This window comes from Lagenorhynchus albirostris, chromosome 1, assembly GCF_949774975.1.
Source record: "Lagenorhynchus albirostris chromosome 1, mLagAlb1.1, whole genome shotgun sequence".
NCBI lineage: Eukaryota > Metazoa > Chordata > Mammalia > Artiodactyla > Delphinidae > Lagenorhynchus > Lagenorhynchus albirostris.
In genome coordinates, this window is record NC_083095.1 from 61267860 (window position 1) to 61286045 (window position 18186).

The following is an 18186-nucleotide window of genomic DNA, read 5'->3' on the forward strand; positions in this document are numbered from 1 at the left end:
GCCTGCCCCCTCCCGCCCTGTTGCCGCCGCCGCCACCGCGCACGCCGCGCCCCGCAGCGCCTGGCTTCCTCCTCGCTAGGGTGGCGTTGGGCCGACGCGGGCGCTCAGTTGACTGCAGCTACTCCGCTCCCCGCCCCCCGCCCCGCGCGGCTTCCAGTCGCTTCGCACAGGGCTGGATGGTTGCATCGAGCAGGGTGGCTCCAGGATGTTAGGGGCTGTGAAGATGGAAGGGCACGAGAGCAGCGACTGGAACAGCTACTACGCCGACACACAGGAGGTGAGAGGCGGGCAGCAGGCGGGAGGTTCCTGGAGCCCGTACTTGGGGAGGTCGGGCGAGGCAGGCCCCCGACTGGGGGCGCCTCCTCTGTGCCACCGGTGCCTACCCACCGGGTTTAGCCCAGGCCGGGCCTGTGCCGGGCCTGGGAGCCGGATCCGCAGCCCCGCCGGGGAACTGGATCCCGGCGATCGGCGCTCAGAGAGGGCGAGACGGTTTTAGGAAACTCTGACTTTGAAAACACGCGCTCTGAGACGCACTTGCCTCCTCCCTGCCGAGAGCGGGAGCTAGAGCCTGGACCCGGGTCCCGAGCGCGGGTTGGCGGGCGGGCGCCGGCACGAGTTTGAGGCAACTTTGAAAAAGCCAGAATTCGCCCGCAGGGCGGCCTCTTCCTTCCGCAGTTGAATTCTCAGGTGTCTTCTGATGAAAGCGCTCAGCCGCTAAGTTGAGCGTTTTAATAATGAAATGATTCCGAAATTTTGTAAAACTTCAAAAGCCGTTTGGGCAGAAGTGTGCTCCTTCCTCTCTAGAACCGCTGGGTGGCGCTAGTGCGAGCTGACTTTTCCTCCAGCACTCCGGGCGGGCGGAGAACCTGTTTCTCTTCATTGTCCCCTTGGTGGCACGTTCATGTGGTTTATGTGCACAAAGGGATTGCGAGGAAAACCAGGTACAGGCAGGACCACCACCTACTAAAAGTATTTGTCTGGAAATAGCTGGCGATTACCCTTCAATAGTTTACCATTATTGAAAACGTTTACTGAAACTGCCTTGCATAATCTTGGGAAGAGGAAAAGAAAAGTAAAAAAATACCTTAAGACATGGACAGAAAAATATAAAATCAGGAAGTATTTTCGTGGTAATTAATTTATTTAGATTTTTATATGTATATATTCACAAACTTACCTCGAGTTTATTTGCATACTACAGCAGAACGTGTGCCTAGTTAAATCTGTTTGTTCACCTTTTATGTTTTCAAATAAAGTCATATTTTCTGATGAAAATAAATTTAAGGATATCATTAGTTTTATTAAATAACAGAAATAGTTTTTATAGTTCTGCACTCTATATTTTTTAACATATCTAGTGCATTCTCAGATTGTTATTGATAAGGGTTTTCTCCTACTGATGATTTAAGAAAGAGCTCAGAACTCTTCCTCAGGTTTAATTCAGATACAGTCATCTCCAGTCACTAGTCAATTAAATTCTCTATGAAAAGAGCTTCTTTACAGGTTAAAACTGGGAATTAGAAAGTAGAATAGAATTAAGAGAAAATAAGCGGACTTTGATTTTGGAATTGTAAAGTATTTGAAACTATCCGTATATAGTTTGAAAAGCCAGGTTTTGAGATTATCAGCGGCAAAATATCAGAATGTGGAAAAAATATGATTATTTCCACAAATTGTGTCACCAAAATTTTCAAGCCTTAGGGACCTGGAAATAGGTAATGAAATTAGTGCAAGTTTATGAATGGCTGTAAAGTCATGTTAAAGTTAAATGTATGTAGTGCCTTGATATTATTATGCACCCTTCCCTACCCCTTCTCCTATTATAGATCTGTTTTTTATAGATCTATTTTTAATTTTTTTCCAAAAGTTAACTTCTGAGTATTTTTTCCCTTTTAAAATTACAATTGCTACAAGTAGATGGAAAACACTTCTAAATATAATAAACAACAAAAAGTCACCATTTGGTGAAAACTGCTAAGACGGTAAAGCCAGTTGTTTGGAAATGTTTGGTCATAAGGCCATAGATGATTTGCTGTATCAGGGAGAGTTTAATTAACGGCCACCCCGCGCTGCCCAGGCCGCTACGTGGTCAGCCGGGCCTGGCAGGCTTAGGTGAGATGTGTGCTGAGCTGGCGCTGTGGCCCTACTGGGGGCGGAGGCGGGGCTGCACCGCCATACACACCGTACCCTTAAGGTGGAGTGAATAAGCAAAGGATCCGAGATTAATTCTGTTTTCGGAGTTTTAACTCCTTTCAACCAAAAGGGTGCTTTGCCGAGGCCGGGCTGGGGTGGAAACTGGGATACCGCGTGGCATGGATAGAGGCGACGTAGGGGCCCTAGAAGCCGGCCCCTGAGCCTGGCGTGTAAGGCGATTACACATCTTCCTGGGGACATATTTTCTGTGAGCTCTTGTCTTTCATGCCTGCGGAGATAGGATTTTTCCCCTGCCGTGCAAGACAACTCTTTTCGGGTTCTGGGGAGGGCGCCCGACGGTTTGCCCCTGGTGGGGAGTCCTATGCTTTGCAGAAATGCTCTTCTCTTGTTTTCGGATTTGCCCCGGCCGGTAGGCTGCCTGCGCCCACTACTAACTCCGCCCTTCGGGGCCTCTTCACGCTGTCTCCGCTCCAGGCCTACAACTCGGTCCCGGTCAGCAACATGAACTCGGGCCTGGGCACCATGAATTCAATGAACACGTACATGACCATGAACACCATGACCACGAGCGGGAACATGACCCCGGCTTCGTTCAACATGTCCTACGCAAACCCGGGCCTTGGCGCCGGCCTGAGCCCTGGGGCGGTGGCTGGCATGCCGGGCGGCTCTGCGGGCGCCATGAACACCATGACGGCGGGCGTGACGGCCATGGGGACGACGCTGAGCCCGGGCGGCATGGGGGCCATGGGCGCGCAGCCCGCGGCCTCCATGAACGGCCTGGGCCCCTACGCCGCTGCCATGAACCCGTGCATGAGCCCCATGGCGTACGCGCCGTCCAATTTGGGGCGCAGCCGGGCTGGTGGCGGCGGAGACGCCAAAACTTTCAAGCGCAGCTACCCACACGCCAAGCCGCCCTACTCGTACATTTCCCTCATCACCATGGCTATCCAGCAGGCGCCCAGCAAGATGCTCACGCTGAGCGAGATCTATCAGTGGATCATGGACCTCTTCCCCTATTACCGGCAGAACCAGCAGCGCTGGCAGAACTCCATCCGCCACTCGCTCTCCTTCAACGACTGCTTCGTCAAAGTGGCCCGCTCCCCGGACAAGCCGGGCAAGGGTTCCTACTGGACGCTGCACCCGGACTCCGGCAACATGTTCGAGAACGGCTGTTACTTGCGCCGCCAGAAGCGCTTCAAGTGCGAGAAGCAGCCAGGCACCGGGGTCGGCAGCGGCGGCGGCGCCAAGGGCGGCCCTGAGAGCCGTAAGGACCCCTCGAGCGCTGCCAACCCCAGCGCCGACTCGCCCCTTCGTCGGGGCGTGCACAGTAAGGCCGGCCAGCTAGAGGGCGCGCCGGCCCCCGGGCCCGCTGCCAGCCCCCAGACTCTGGACCACAGCGGGGCGGCGGCGACAGGGGGCGCCTCGGAGTTGAAGACTCCGGCCTCCTCGGCTGCACCTCCGATCAGCTCCGGGCCTGGGGCGCTGGTATCTGTGCCCCCCTCCCACCCGGCGCATGGCCTGGCACCCCACGAGTCCCAGCTGCACCTGAAAGGGGACCCTCACTACTCCTTCAACCACCCTTTCTCTATCAACAACCTCATGTCCTCCTCGGAGCAGCAGCACAAGCTGGACTTCAAGTCATACGAGCAGGCACTACAGTACTCGCCCTATGGCACCGCATTGCCCGCCAGCCTACCCCTCGGCAGCGCCTCGGTGGCCACGAGGAGCCCCATTGAGCCCTCAGCCCTGGAGCCAGCCTACTACCAAGGTGTGTATTCCAGACCCGTTCTAAACACTTCTTAGCTCCCTGGGACTGGGGGTTTGTCTGGCATGGCCATGCTGGTAACAGGAGAGAGAGAGAGAGAGAGAGAGAAATCAACAGCAAACAAAACCACACATACCAAGCCGACAGCAGCATAGTAAAATCCCAACTATTTTTATTTTATTTTTTTGTGCACAATCTTTCCCCCAGTACAAAAGACTGTTACTTTGTTACTGTTGTTCCGAACGCTTTGTGTATATTATTACCAAAAAAAACAGCCCCAAACCAACAAACATTTTTCCTGCAAAGTTTAATGATCCACAAATGTATATATATAAAATCCTCCTACTTCCTTGTCCCTCTCCCTTTCTTTCCTCTTCCACCTGCAGACGTGTTCTAGTCTGTGCAGGATTTATTTAAAAAAAAGAAAGATGGTCAAGCTTGTAAAATATTTGTTTGTGCTTTTTTTTCCCCTCCTCACCTAACCCCCATCCCCACATACACACACACAGGAGTTTACAGGTCTGTGGCAATACTCTTAACCATAAGAACTGAAAGGGTGGAAAACAAGTAGACACTAGGGCTGTTAAAAGTATTGAAGGACAATGCTGCCATTATGCAGCAAATCATAAACAGATTATAAACATCAGAGCCACTTGTTTTTCAGCTTACATTTCAGATACATTCAGATAGCAGATGTCTGAAAATGAAATACATATATATCATATATGAACTTATTTATGCATATGCTCAGCTATGTACATCTTCCATATATTTACGTTACATACAGAAGTGATAGGTAGGAGATATACACGCTCTTGAAAGAGTTGTCTGACCAAGAAGTTACAAAGACACCTTCCTCCCCTCCTCTCCACCCATATATAGCCCTGGGAATCAATTCCTCGAGAATTGCCCTCCTCAGTAACTCTGTTCCTTGCTTTGCAGAGGGCCATGGTCTTATCATTCTGAGGTCACATAATGTGTAAAATTAGCTTCTATCTATCCATACCATTTAAAGGATATTTTCTCCAGAAAAAAAAGGAATATTACAATGTTAGAGGAGAGATAAGTTATAGGGAGATGTATTTCAAAATTTGGTCCAAGATTCCAAAATCCAGTTGATTGTGGTCATTTTAATTATTGCCATCATGTGCTTGTTTCATTCAGTGTTAATGCACTTTTCACAGTTGGACATGGTGTTAGTATAGCCAGACGGGTTTCATTATTATTCCTCTACGCTTTCTCAATGTTAATTTATTGCATGGTTTATTCTTTTTTTCTTTACAGCTGAAATTGCTTTAAATGACGGTTAAAATTACAAATTAAAATGTTAATTTTTATCAATGTGATTGTAATTAAAATATTTTGATTTAAATAACGAAAATGATAAATTTTAAGCTGTGGAATATGTTCTTGATCATTTGCAGTTAAGGACTTTAAATAAACCAAATGTTAACAAAAAGAGGATTTCTGTTATTTTCCTTAATTAAATACAAAATAGATATTTTGAATATGATATTTTTCAAAGTCCAGGCACTGAATATAAATGACAAAAAGGAAAATAATCTAAAAACTTTGTTTTGTTTATGTTTATTATATGAACATCTAGCTAGTAAAAAGCAATTAAGGAGATTCAATAAAAGTTGATAAATAAAAAGATAGATAAACTGATTTAATATTCCTAAGAACTGAGATTTTTAAGATTCTTTATTCCCAGTAATGTTTACTTCAGTTTTTGACAAGGTCTTAAGCCTTCTGTGCTTCCTTTGAGCCTTTCCACAATAAACTCAAATATTATTATTTTAACTACCTTCCCCCCTTCCCCAATGTATCATTTTCCTTTACCTGAAAAGTATTCGAGTAAGAATAAAATATCAGATGTAGCTGATAAAATTAAGTTGTCTACCACAGAGGATCCAGAACCCTCTTTTTATTAAAAGAGCAGCAAAATTTAACCATCATGGTAGCTTTAGAGGGGGCCCGGGGAGGCCTGAGTTAATTCATTCCTGCAGGGGAAGCTTTGTGCCACCAAGACATTTCAGGGTTGCAGCTATTTTGTATTTTGTGAAGATATTTTTTTAAAATATTGTTTCTAATTTTTTTCCTGAGAGCTTAAAACTGATGATTTGTTTGCCTTCTAAGAAGCTTTTAAATGCAGCTTCACACCCCTACAGTTGGTTGAGATCACAAAATCATTAATCTCCTTTGATAGTAGGCTCACTTTCCAGTCCACCTATTTCTTTGTAAGCCTCGTTCGGATTGACATCAACAATAACAACACCAGCCCAAGCAGAGGCTGGCCTGCCTGAGCCCTTGTGTATGAACTCCATCCTCGCCAGGGCTTGAACTTGGACAGCCTTTACTTTGATCGCCCCACTCCTTACCGCGGACAAGATAAAAAGAGCTGTGTGAGTCCCTTAATTATCGCGTAATTGCCTCCCCAGATGAGAGAAGGGGTGCCATGTAGCACTTGAGAAAAATCCAGAGATCCAACCCCCGCTCTCACTTCAGCTAATGAAAGGAGATGGAAATTACTGGTTTGAGTAATTTCACAATCTAATTTAGAGGCCTCTCGGAAGGACGTCAAAGTCTCAAAGAGGAAAAAGCTTTCAATTCCAATAGTTATTTATATTTATACAACGGGCAAACGTTGGCAAATTCGAATTCCAAAAGTAATATAAAGGCGTGAGCTTGGGCCTCGGAATTTTACCCGGCCCCACTGAACCTAAATCGTCTAACTTTGTTCCCTTCCCTCTCTTTAACATGTTAATAATATCAGTGTCTCGCATTCACCCACCAGGCTAAAGTCGGCCTATTAGCTCTTGCTCTTACTAAGCGGAAACTTTTTCAGGGTTTGCGGCGGCCAACGCGCCGCGGGTTTACGGCCGAGACCACTTTAGAGACCTGCCTGGGGAGCTAGCCCTGTGGGTGGCGGGGAGCGGGGCTCGCCTCGTGGGCTTCTCACGCGATTTTCTGACCGCTCCCTCAAGCCACCTCTGGGCGATGCCATCTGCGCCCTGTGCGTTAGGGAGCGCGCGGGCTGGGGTCGGGGCGGCCGGTTGCCGGGTAAGGAGGGCAGAGAGAAGGACCGCAAGCATCTCGAGGTGACAAGTGCAGTTAGTTCTTCATTGTTCGGGCATTTTCCCCTCCTAGCGAATAAATCTTCTGTTGAGCCCGAGACCTAAAAGTCAACAAAGAAGGCCAGGCGCCTTGTTACCGCTCCTGCGGCTCCAACGTCCGCGCTGCCGCGGCTGCTCCCGCTGCGTAATCCCTTCCTCGGAAACCCGGACACACAAACGCCGGAACGCCCGGGGCCAGGGCGCCGCGCCCCAGGGCCAGGAGGAAAACATCTGTGGTTTCAAGGAGTGCTGGGACCCTCCCGGAGCGCGCCGCCTTCCCGCGACCCCCTCCCACCTCCCTTTTCGTCCTGGAGCGTCTATATTTCTTCACCTCGGAGGCTCCTGCAGAAGAGGGCCGGAAAGGGGATGCTGATCCCTCAGCTGCGGTCCACCGGACTCGCTTTATTTAGGAATTTCGCCCGAGGTGGGGGAGGGGTCTCTAGAGGGGAGGAGGGAGGGAGAAGGGAAAACCTTCTTTTAGACCCAAGTGCAAAGCTCCGGAGGCCCTCAGATCCACTGACTACGCCACCGAGCAAACATTTTTAGAAAACAAGAAAAATGTTTTGAGAGTGAGTATAGTGGTGGGGAGGAGAGCTTCAGATATTACCTTCACCTTGTCCCAAACGGAAACATTTTTTTTAATTGATAAAAAAAAAACTAAATTTAGGGAAGAAGAAAAACTCACCAGTTCTGCTCAGAAACTACACAACTTAGAAGTGTTCCCAAGTAGAAAGCAGCTCAGTGTTTCTTACACGAGAGCTAATATAGTGTTGAAACCAAAGATAAAATTTAATTTCCATTGTCCCTTGGTGATCCCCTCATTGTAGAATAAACTGGTGAGAATTATTATGGGAGGAGGGATTAAACAAACAAAAGCCTATTAAAGTTCTCAACTTCTGTTTTCATTTTCTGAAAGCTAGATACCTGACTGATTTCACTGAAAGTATAAAACAACATTATTTTACTCAGGAGTCTAACAGATTTGAATAAACCATAGCAAAAAAGAATTCCTGGAGTGATAAAATTTTAAAACTTTGTTGTTTTGTCACTTTAAAAAATTGATCTCAATTCCACGAAAATGCTTATTACATTTCTTTCCAGAAAACTTGTGATCGATACAAATTCCTTTCAGTGGAGGCCAATGTAGGAGACCTGTAGCCCAAATTAATTAACCTTTCCTCAAGATCAATTGGTCTTCTGTTGATTTAGCAGCAATATTGTAGGACATTTAGCTATAATGTATTTTAATGTGATACCTCAATATGTCAAGAAGAAAAGCTCATTGAAAAGATAAAATTGCTTAAATTATGTAATGGATGTTTAATAAATTTGTAAAAAATGTTTTACTTTTAAAAATTAAATGTTAATTGCTTATTTGAATTGTAGTAAAATGTGTTTGCAACTAAATGGAGTTAAGATAATGTCTAATTACTTCAAGGTAATTACGTGCAAAAAGGTGATTATTTTTAAGCTACCTTGGGCTAAATAGGAAATTAAATTATGCTGAAATTTAGAAATAAGATGTTCCTGAACCGAAAGAATCATGGCATCTGCAGAAACTCATGAGAGTAAAAATGTAATTAAATGAAGTAACTTGGAAGGTTTTACAATCTTACTAATTAAAAATACAATCCATTTGGGAAGATATAAGGTTTTTTAACAGAAGCCATTTATTCAAGTTTTATTTTCTACCAATGATCCAATTTACTGTATCCAAATAACATTCAATAACAGATTACTTTAAATATTCTGACTTTTTCTTCAAATAGTAAAGTTTGAGGCCATAATGTTTCCATTGGTGTTTCTCTTTTTAGATCCTAGTCTAGCTCGGTTCATTGAACTTTGGACAGCTCAGACTGCAGCCCTCACCTTTTTTTTTTTCTTCTCCAGCCATCATACTAGTAAGCAATTTGGGGCTGGAAAATACCCATTCAGCTCAACTTTAACTTGTAAAATGCATGCATTTTCCTACTTATAAATATACTTTTTAATCTAAGAAAGGGGAAATCCTCACTTGCTGCCTTTCTTTTTCTAACTTCCTCATTTCTCCAATTGCTAGCTGTGACTGCGCAGTGTAAGAGCAGAGCTCATGATGAGCGTGAGCTCCCCTCTGCAGCCCTGGAAAGTGAGGAGCATCCCTCCTTCTAGATGCCACTTCCTGATATCTGGGGGTTCTCTATGTCCTAGTCAACTTAGAGTATAAAAGCAGAATATTCTCTCTCAAAATCCGGGAAGGAAAGGGCTTGAATGGAATAAATGCTTGAAGACTTCAGAATTCAAGTGGGATGCTAATCAAGTCACATCCAGATCAAGTTCAGACCCGGGCCAGCCAGCGCCACTCAGTGAGAGGTTGCCTTGGGTTGACTTTCTACTTCTTTCCTCAACTCCTCTTCAAGATTACACATCAGGGGCTTTTTCTTTTCTTTCTTTTTTAACTCCTGAAACTAAGAAAAACAACCTGGAAATACTCCTCCCCCAAAGCATTGCCTGGAATTAGGGAACAATGTTTTCAACTGGAAACCTTAGTTTCTTTCCCCTCTCTCCCATAAAATTTCAGTTACTCTTATGCTTGTCTAATCATGTCCCAGGTCAGTTTTCTCTCTCTCTCTCTCTCTCTCTCTCTCTCTCTCTCTCTCTCTCTCACACACACACACACACACACACACACACACACACACGGAGTTATTTTAAAACAAGCAATTTAATGAGAAGAATGTAAGGGGCTTTGTGGGGGGTTGTTTCGTTTATCTATTTAATTTTAAGGACCCATTATGCACGAGGGAGTTAGGAGGCTCCCGCCTAGTGCTGCACTCCTGGTGAATTGATTTTCTTTGCGCGATTCCGGTGACCGGGGTGTTTCTGGAACGTTCCCGTAGTTCTGGGTCCCATCTGGGAGCCTAGTGCTTCAGTCCCATAGCCCAGCCACAAACGCCTAACTCAACTCCGAGGGCCACCTTCTGCCGCGTTCTGCACCGCTTTTTTCCTAGGTGGAGGCTGATTCACAAGCTTAGACTGCAATGAGCCGTATTGCAGCGCAGGGCACCGGCCAGGTTTCCTCGCCTCTTCCTGGAATCACACTGCCTTCTGCTGACACGCGCTTCCTTTGTGTTATGCCTGGCTAACATGCTAACGGGGCGGATAACCCAGATCCTTTGAGGAGGGGTGGAGGGGGTTGGAGACACAGAGGGGAGAGAAGGGAACCGAACGGCTCTAGCTGCTGACCCTTGAGCCAACGTGCTCAGAGGCGGGCAGGCGGGCGGGCTGGTGGGCAGGAGGGGGAGGGGTGCGCGGGTTGCGAATCCAGGTGGGGAAAGTTCACGTTGAGGGCGCTGTAAGCAAACTTAAATGCCAGCACCAAGTATTTTGAAAGGGTGAACTGATGCTAATGTGCTCTCCTGCGTTCGGAACTGCGAGGGCCGGACGCCAAGGACGCTAGAGAACCTGCCCCGCTGGCGGAGCGGCCGTGCGCCTGCTGCCGAGTGTCCGCTTCCCCGCCCCGTCTTCCGCCCCACCCCCCTGCCCTGAGCCGGGTCGCGCTGCGCGGTGTCTTCGAGTCACAGGTGAAAAATTCTAACAGCGTGTCGCACGGATGCCCCTCTCCGAGGTGTACACCTTCGCAGACTCATCAAGCTCTAGATTGGCCAGTCACCTTAGATGCTGGGTCCCAGCAACTAAAGACTTCCAACCTCCCCGGCCCGCTGCGCTCAACAAGAGCCCTGCCTTCCCCGGCCTCACCTCTAAAGGGCTGTCTGGTCTCCCACTCGGAGCCTTAACTGATTAACCACGGCTGGAACTCCTGCGCTACGCCACAAAGTGGGCACGAGGAACCGCGACCCCGGGGCCGGAGGCCTGCGGCCCCAGAGGACGCTACCTCTTGGTGCGGGCCTGGTCTCGGGTCCCAGCCTCACAGCTCGCACGACTGAGCCCCCTCTCCGCCAGGCCTGCGGCCCCGCCCGCCAGACGGTGCCCGGGCGCCCCGAGACATATGCTGTCCGCAGGCCGCGCGGCCCGACGTGGTGCTCATTGCAAAGGCGGTTCTCAGCCCATCAAAAGCCCAGGCTTTCTTCAGCCGTATGGGCCGGGAGGTGAACAACAATGCCCGGGCCCCTTCACTTCAAAAGCGGCGATCAGGGGAAAGGCTCCCCTAGAGAATTTTTTTTTTCCTCCTCAGCCTTTCATTCCTGGTTTAAAAAAAAAAGGCATCAGCAACTCCAGGGCCCGGGCGAGCCTAATGCCCTTTGATGGGGATTGAATTCATTATCTCCAATAACACAATTGTGCTTGGCCAACGAAAAGAGCAAAGCAGAGCTCTATCCCGCCCGAGGGGCCCGGTCGGGCGGGGCGGGCAGGCGAGGAGCGCTCCTGGGACCCGCTCGTAGGCGCAGTCGCGGCGGGCCTGGCGGAGATGCTACACCCCCTAAGCGTGGGGGCGCGGGCCCGCCGGGAGGCTGCAGGACCTGTGGCGCCGCCCGCGGAGGCAGCGCGGGGAGGGGGCGGGGCGGCTCTCTAGCTTGATTTATTTTTCGTGTCTCCCTTGCAACCATTCCCCGAGGGCGGCCCCTCCGGCTGGGTGTTTACTCTCTTCCCTCCCGGCCTCCAGCTGTGAAGCAGTCCCTGGCGCCCGGGCGCGCCGGCCAGAAAGGACGCCCCTGGCTGAGCGCGAAGGGCCTCCAACATCCTGGCCGCGCCGCCCAACCCCGGCGCCCTCGGCTGGGAGCCAGCTTTACTCGCAACCCAGCACTGATAAACCGGGCTTTAAATCGCCCCTGCCCTGGAGCCCCCTCCGCTCAGGCTCTCCCCCACTGGCTTTCACACCAGCCACCCGCACTGATGGCGGAACAGCGCCGGGAGCCTGAGCCCGGACGGCTGGACACCACGTCCGGTGCTCAGACACTGGGTCCGAGACCCGGGCATGAGGCGCCGTTCTTTCGCTTCCGGCCTGGTGGACACTGTCCTGGACCCCGACATCCACGCGAGCGCCTTCTCCCGAGTTCCACTGCCATCCTTACCCTTTCAGCCTCCTCCAGCCCCTGCCGTCCTGAGTGTACGCAGGTGAAAACAGGGGCTAAAACGGGCACTATTAGGTGCCTTGATTTCAGGTGTGTGTGTGAGAGAAATTCCCTAAGAATCATGAAAACTTCTCTATGGTTTACTGTCTAAAATTCGACTTTAAGTCATTTCATTACTAGGCATACTTCCTACACAATCCTATTTCCCCCCTCACTCATTACTGAGGACAGTATGTATTGCAGTTTTATTTCAGTCAGATAAAGTATAATGATAAACAGAATTTTAAGTATGTTTGTTTATTTTTGCAAGAATACATAAAATGCTCTATGGTAGTAACTGTGAGTTAGGATTAGTCGTCCCTCGCCAATTAGTCATGACTATCCCAATCTTGAAGCAATTGACGCTTCACCTTTCTCTTCAGGGAATTAGAGCCAGCCCACATACACTGTAGGAGATAATATAGATAGGTAGATAGCTATATATGCCAGCATACATATGTGTGTATGCACACACACAATTAGATACGCTGATTTAGAGGAGCATACCTAAGATCTTTCTGTCCTAGTGACTATCCCCAAAGCATGAAAGCAATAAATTAAGTGATCTGTTGGCTTGGGGCAAACCATGAAAAGCATTTCAGATTTAAGACTTTCAGCTAGGCATTATTCTCATCAGGAGATATAGGAATTTAGTTATTTAACCCCCTTCAGCATTAAGTGGTGAAAACTTTACAAATTTAGCCCATGGAACTCTGACCACTCCCTCCAAATTTTAGGCCTAGGTACCTGGGGGAGGTGGAGGAGAAAAGTCCATTGTGATAGGTAATGTTGAAGAGAAGACTTCAGTTCTTTTTCCTTCCCTTTTCTTTTCTTTTTTTCTCTTCTTTTTGTCTTATAGAAGAGCATCCTGAATATAACATATATTAAAACATGTATTTACTTTTGTGAAAACTTTATGGTTTTCATTTACATCAAAAAGTATATAAAGCATTTACTTGCAGATACTCTGAGTCTCTAATAAAGAGGTCTATGGGTAATGCTAATCTTTAGATGAGTTATCAAACTCCAAATATGTATTACAGATTGTCAAGGAATGAATGAGTGACTTCTCTCCTTCAACCTTACCCCACATTTTATTAACTTATTAAAGAATAGGTCTGAATCTTGGTGTTACTTAAGTCACCTTTTATAAAATCTCTTTTGTAATATCAGTTGGAGGTTTAACCTTTGTCCTCAATATGACATACTATTCCACACCTGGTGGACTGCTGTGTTTCCTTTGTCTATTCATTATCACATGTTTAGAAATATTGGGAAGAGAAAGGCATTTATACAGGGTAAAGATGTCAGGGGCTTGGATTTTACAGATTAGCAATTTGAATAAGAGTTTAACATAACATGTACGACCAGAATAAATTATATATAGGTATAGCTATTTGGGGATTAATTTTTCCAACATTTTGAGGACTTCAGAGTAACCACATTCTGGACTCAGTGTAAGAACCATCCTGTGAGTAACAATATGTTCAAAACAACGACCAAAAAACCTCTAATTCTGACCTATATCTGTCAGACCACAGAAGCTACAGGACAGTCCTGTGGCTCATCACATAAACAATTCGTCTAGTGCCAGAGCACACGTAAAGGATTCTGTGGCTTCAGGTGAGCAGGGTACCATAGGATGGATGAATTACTAAACAAAAGATACCATGATCTTCATGTAGATGTCTTCAACTATGAAACAAAATTAGGAGGGAAGGAAATGTAAAGCATTTCAGTAGAAATGAGAATTTAATGTTATCTAAAGTGCAACCCCAAAGCATATTTTAGCCTTGAGATTCACTGCCTGGGACTATAGAATATGGTAATGGAAAAGACCGATTTATTATGTTTTCTACTCCACTTACCTGTGAGATTCCTCCCCTCAGAGTTTTCACAAGTCAGGTCCAGAATAGATTTAAATGTCAAGAATAGAAGGACTCCCACTTCTTGAGTTTATCAATGTAATGGAGAAGCTCTATATTCACAGTGCAAGACATCCTGCCAATAGAATATTTTCTCTGATATTTAGGTAAAATCGACTTAAATTTTAAATATGCTTCTTTGAGGATCCCTTTTATTCAGTCTTAAACCTGTTTCAGATACCTGGATGCCTGTGTCTCTAACTATTTATTTAACCAATCTATACACATTTACTTTCTTTAGTTCTCACCTAAGATTGATCCAAATAAAGTGTCCCAGGTGGGAAAACACCTTTAACAAGTATAAGCATTTGACTCTCTATTCTTAATACTGAAAGGGGAAACAATAAAGTTAAACCTCAACAATTCCTCCGAATGATACCAGCATTATAAACAGGAGACTTGGTCCACTTGTGAGATGCCACCTAAATGCTACATCATACAGCTTAGCTTCTTCACCTTTTAAGTATGACTATTGTAAGAAGTCAAAGAACTTCAGCTTATCAAAACGTGTTGAGTTCCTAATTTATAAGAACAGAGTCAAGAAACCATCTGGAGGTTGGTTCATTTAGAAGAAATACTGTTTCTCAGGCTACAGAGGGTTTAGGGTATTTGTTAATTTGTGGCCCACAGATTTACATGTGACCTATCAGGAATATATTATGTCAGAGTTTTATACAGTAAAAGAGACTGAGGAAGTTCACTATTAAACTTCTAAAGAGAAGTTAAAGCTTTACATTTCACTTCCAGAGATGCAGAAGCCTGGACCTTCAAAGCTGCATTACGACTTGGAGTCTCAGACTCGAAACTGGACTCTGGGTTTCCAAGGCTCTGAAGGATTCACCCACTTTTTGTACAGTGACCACTAGGCCATGCTTTGCCAAGGATTAACGCTCCAGGCTATACCCGTCTCTTAAGTTACAACATCTCTACTGAGTCAGGCAATTAGAAAGGAAATGCTTATTGAATTTGACAAATAATTCACTTTGGAAGTATAATCACAGTAAGAACAGATTGAGAGTTAAGTATGGAGAAAAAATGAGACATGAGAAGTGATTTCCACTGCATTCCACTCAGCTATCTCAGCTTATAAAATAGAATAGGTGAAAGGGAAAATTGGAATTTTAATAAAAATGAAAGGTTGTAAGACCTGTGATGACTCAAAGAGTAACAGTAAGAAGTTGTGTAATAATATTATTATCTATATAAATGCATTGAATGCAAGGTTGCGAAGATATCAGCTTCTCCCAAGTTGGCTGTTGGGTTCTGAGATGCACAAGTTCTACCCAATTCCTGTTTCATGTGGTATAACAAGTTACAGTGTTGGGTTTTATTTGTCTCTGTATTTGGTATAACCTTAAAAATATTCAAAGAGCCTTCTTAAATAAAGTGAGGTCTGCATTTTTTCAGGATATATTTAAAGTCTCACATTCACTTACAGTTGTTACCAGATGATGTGGTTTGTGAAATAACCTGAGATTTTAATAATAAGCACAAATTAACAGAGTAAAACATAGCCCTTTTTCTTTCAGCCTTATCTTCAGCAACAGAAAGCATCATATAGTAGCCACTGTTCAACCTGAAAAATAAAAAATGTAGAACATAGTGAAAGATCTTTCTTAACTACACTTAAGACTCCTGAAAATGGATTTATCATGAGGGGTAATAAACAATGATTAACATGCTATGACCAAAGCAAAAAATTTTTTTCTTAGTGTTTTCAACTCAGGAGATAAACTTGTTTTCAAGAGAAACAAGAAAATAGAGATTGTCGGGGAAATGTAAAGGATGAAAAGATGAGGGAAAGGGAGGGAGGGAGAAGTACCATAGCAGAAAAAGCAATGTATTGGGTCTTATATAGACTCACAGACCAAGAGACTGAGGGACTGAGAGATGGGATGGAGGCAAATTAATGGCTGGAGAGAGGTAGAGAGAGTGTGATGAGGAAGGGCCAGGCGTGAAAAGATTTTGTGTCGTCATAGCAACGGGCTCAGCCCTGCTCCCCCTGAAGCCCATTCAGCTCTGAGCTGCCGGAACACGTTTTTAATTAAAGCGTATAAAAGTTGTTTTGTAAGGACTTCTCCTCATCCGATAGATTTCAAAATGGTTAATCAGGCTTCATCTCCTTTTGATGCTCACAAGAGCATGGGCTCCTGTGAGCACAGAAAATGCTGCTGCTGCCACTGCCCCTGAGTAAGTCATCTCTCAATCACACCTAATACTGGGGATGAGCAAAGCATCTAGTTATTTAGACACACATAAACAGAGAATTCAAGTGGGAGTGGGGGGGGGTCCATTTTTATGAGTGTAAGTGAAAATGTTGATTTTCTTTGCTCTAGATACTATGGAATTCATCCTTCTGGATGACTATTGTCTCTGGTTGATGTTCTATTTAGCTTTTGAAAACAGCAAGATTTTTTCCTGCCTTGGGAGATAGAGTCCAAAAGCCAAAAATAAAAGTTAACAAATTATTCGTATCAAATAATATTTAATCTTGTATGGGTATCCCAAGGAAGAGGTTTGCTGCACCACTCTTGTATAAAAAGATGCCAACCCATCCTATTTTTTTTTTTTTAGGTAATAAAAGGGCTTTCACTTCTCAATCCTCCATAAATTCACAATACACAGCAACAGTTGCATTTTCTTTAGTAAAATGGATGACAATAGAAAACAGCATCTTTTGTTGATTCACTAAACAATGTCTTAGCAGATGACTCAAACCTTCTCCAAGCTTTTTCATCTCCCTTTCTCCTAAAGCCTGGCAGATGATCTTATTTCTAATTTCACTGAAAAAGAAGAAAACTCCAACCTTCACTATAGTTCCCCAAGGCTAGTATGTTAGCCTGAGAAAGAAAAACAGCCCCTCACATTTGGAAACCGGCTTGACACTTCCAGCTAGGCTAGGTTATCCTTACGATTTGGTCCAGCATTCACAGTTAGGCCCAGGTGTTCTCCTGTCAAAGATAAACAACCTTAGGGGCTTCCCTGTGGTGCAGTGGTTAAGAATCTGCCTGCCAGTGAGGGAAACACAGGTTTGAGCCCTGGTTCAGGAGGATCCCACACGACGCGGAGCAACTAAGCCCATGCGCCACAACTACTGAAGCCCCCGCGCCTAGAGCCCGTGCTCCGCAACATAAGAAGCCACCAGGATGAGAGGCCCGCGCACAGCAGCGAAGAGTGGGAGCTGCTCGCGCGACTAGAGAAAGCCTGCGAGCAACGAGGACCCAACACAGCCAAAAAGAAATAAATTAGTTAATTAATAAATTAAAAAACATAAACAACTTTATTGAACACCAATAGCAGACAAAGCCACTTTATAACTATAGAAAAATGAGACAAAAAGAAGACTACTTTGTAATTTTTTCTAAGCACAGATATAAAAAAGGCACTGCAAACCACAAAAATAGCAAACACTCCCCCCATCTGAGCTAGGATTAGTAACTGTTGCTTCTTTATAAAGTACAGCTTTGCCTTTGTTTTACTCTCAACTCCTTCTAGATAAGATTTCTTAAGATACTCAAGCATAGTATTATCCCCACACCCTGACAGCATCCAATTAGAAGTCCCACTTTCTTGAGCCCTCCCTCAAACCAAATAGCACAAGCCCGCACACTATAATAAGTCCTTTCTAACACCCTCTTACTAAAATACCACACAGTCCCCTATGATGTGTGGTCTCCCTTATTGGCAACAAGCAATAAACCCAGCTTGTTCAACTATAAGTATATCCCTGTACCATGCTAAAAGTCCATCTCTGTCCCCAACAAAACTCCCATCTTATTTCTACACCTGTCTACAAGGTATTTCCATGAATATTTAATAAATTTAAATGACAGCAACACATTCCTCTCAGTAACAAGGCATGCCTCCTGATGTCCTTATTTCTCTCATTCTCTTTGTCACTCAGACTTGAGAAGTCATAGTCTTTGACGCATCCCTCTTATGGCCTATATATCTGTAATTAATTAATATGCTCTATCGATACCCCCCCCATTCCGCCAACCTTTTATTCCTTAACATCCTAAAGGTCACAATTTTACTTCCTACTACTGTCCACTACCTGCTGAAATAGCCTTCAGAATCTCTTGGCCAGTTTTTGTCTGTATACCATTTCTAGCTTAATATTCCTGAGCAATAGGTTTCAGTGAACACAAATAAGTCCTACCTCTTGAGGCTAGAGT

The 18186-nt window shown here is 45.4% G+C and overlaps 1 protein-coding gene across 1 annotated transcript; it reads left to right on the top strand.

Annotated features, from left to right (window-relative positions):
* Positions 1–205: 205 nt before the first annotated feature.
* Positions 206–4014, top strand: FOXA1 (forkhead box A1). The gene is made up of 2 exons (XM_060167674.1): positions 206–277; positions 2629–4014. The coding sequence occupies exons 1-2, from the start codon at positions 206–208 to the stop codon at positions 3955–3957; spliced, it is 1401 nt and encodes a 466-aa protein (XP_060023657.1). The 3' UTR covers positions 3958–4014.
* Positions 4015–18186: the final 14172 nt, after the last annotated feature.

Coding starts and splice junctions, on each gene's coding strand:
- FOXA1 (XM_060167674.1), top strand. CDS start 206: ATGTTAGGGGCTGTGAAGATGGAAGGGCACGAGAGCAGCGACTGGAAC. Junction 278..2,628: donor ACTACGCCGACACACAGGAG/GTGAGAGGCGGG, acceptor TCTCCGCTCCAG/GCCTACAACTCGGTCCCGGT.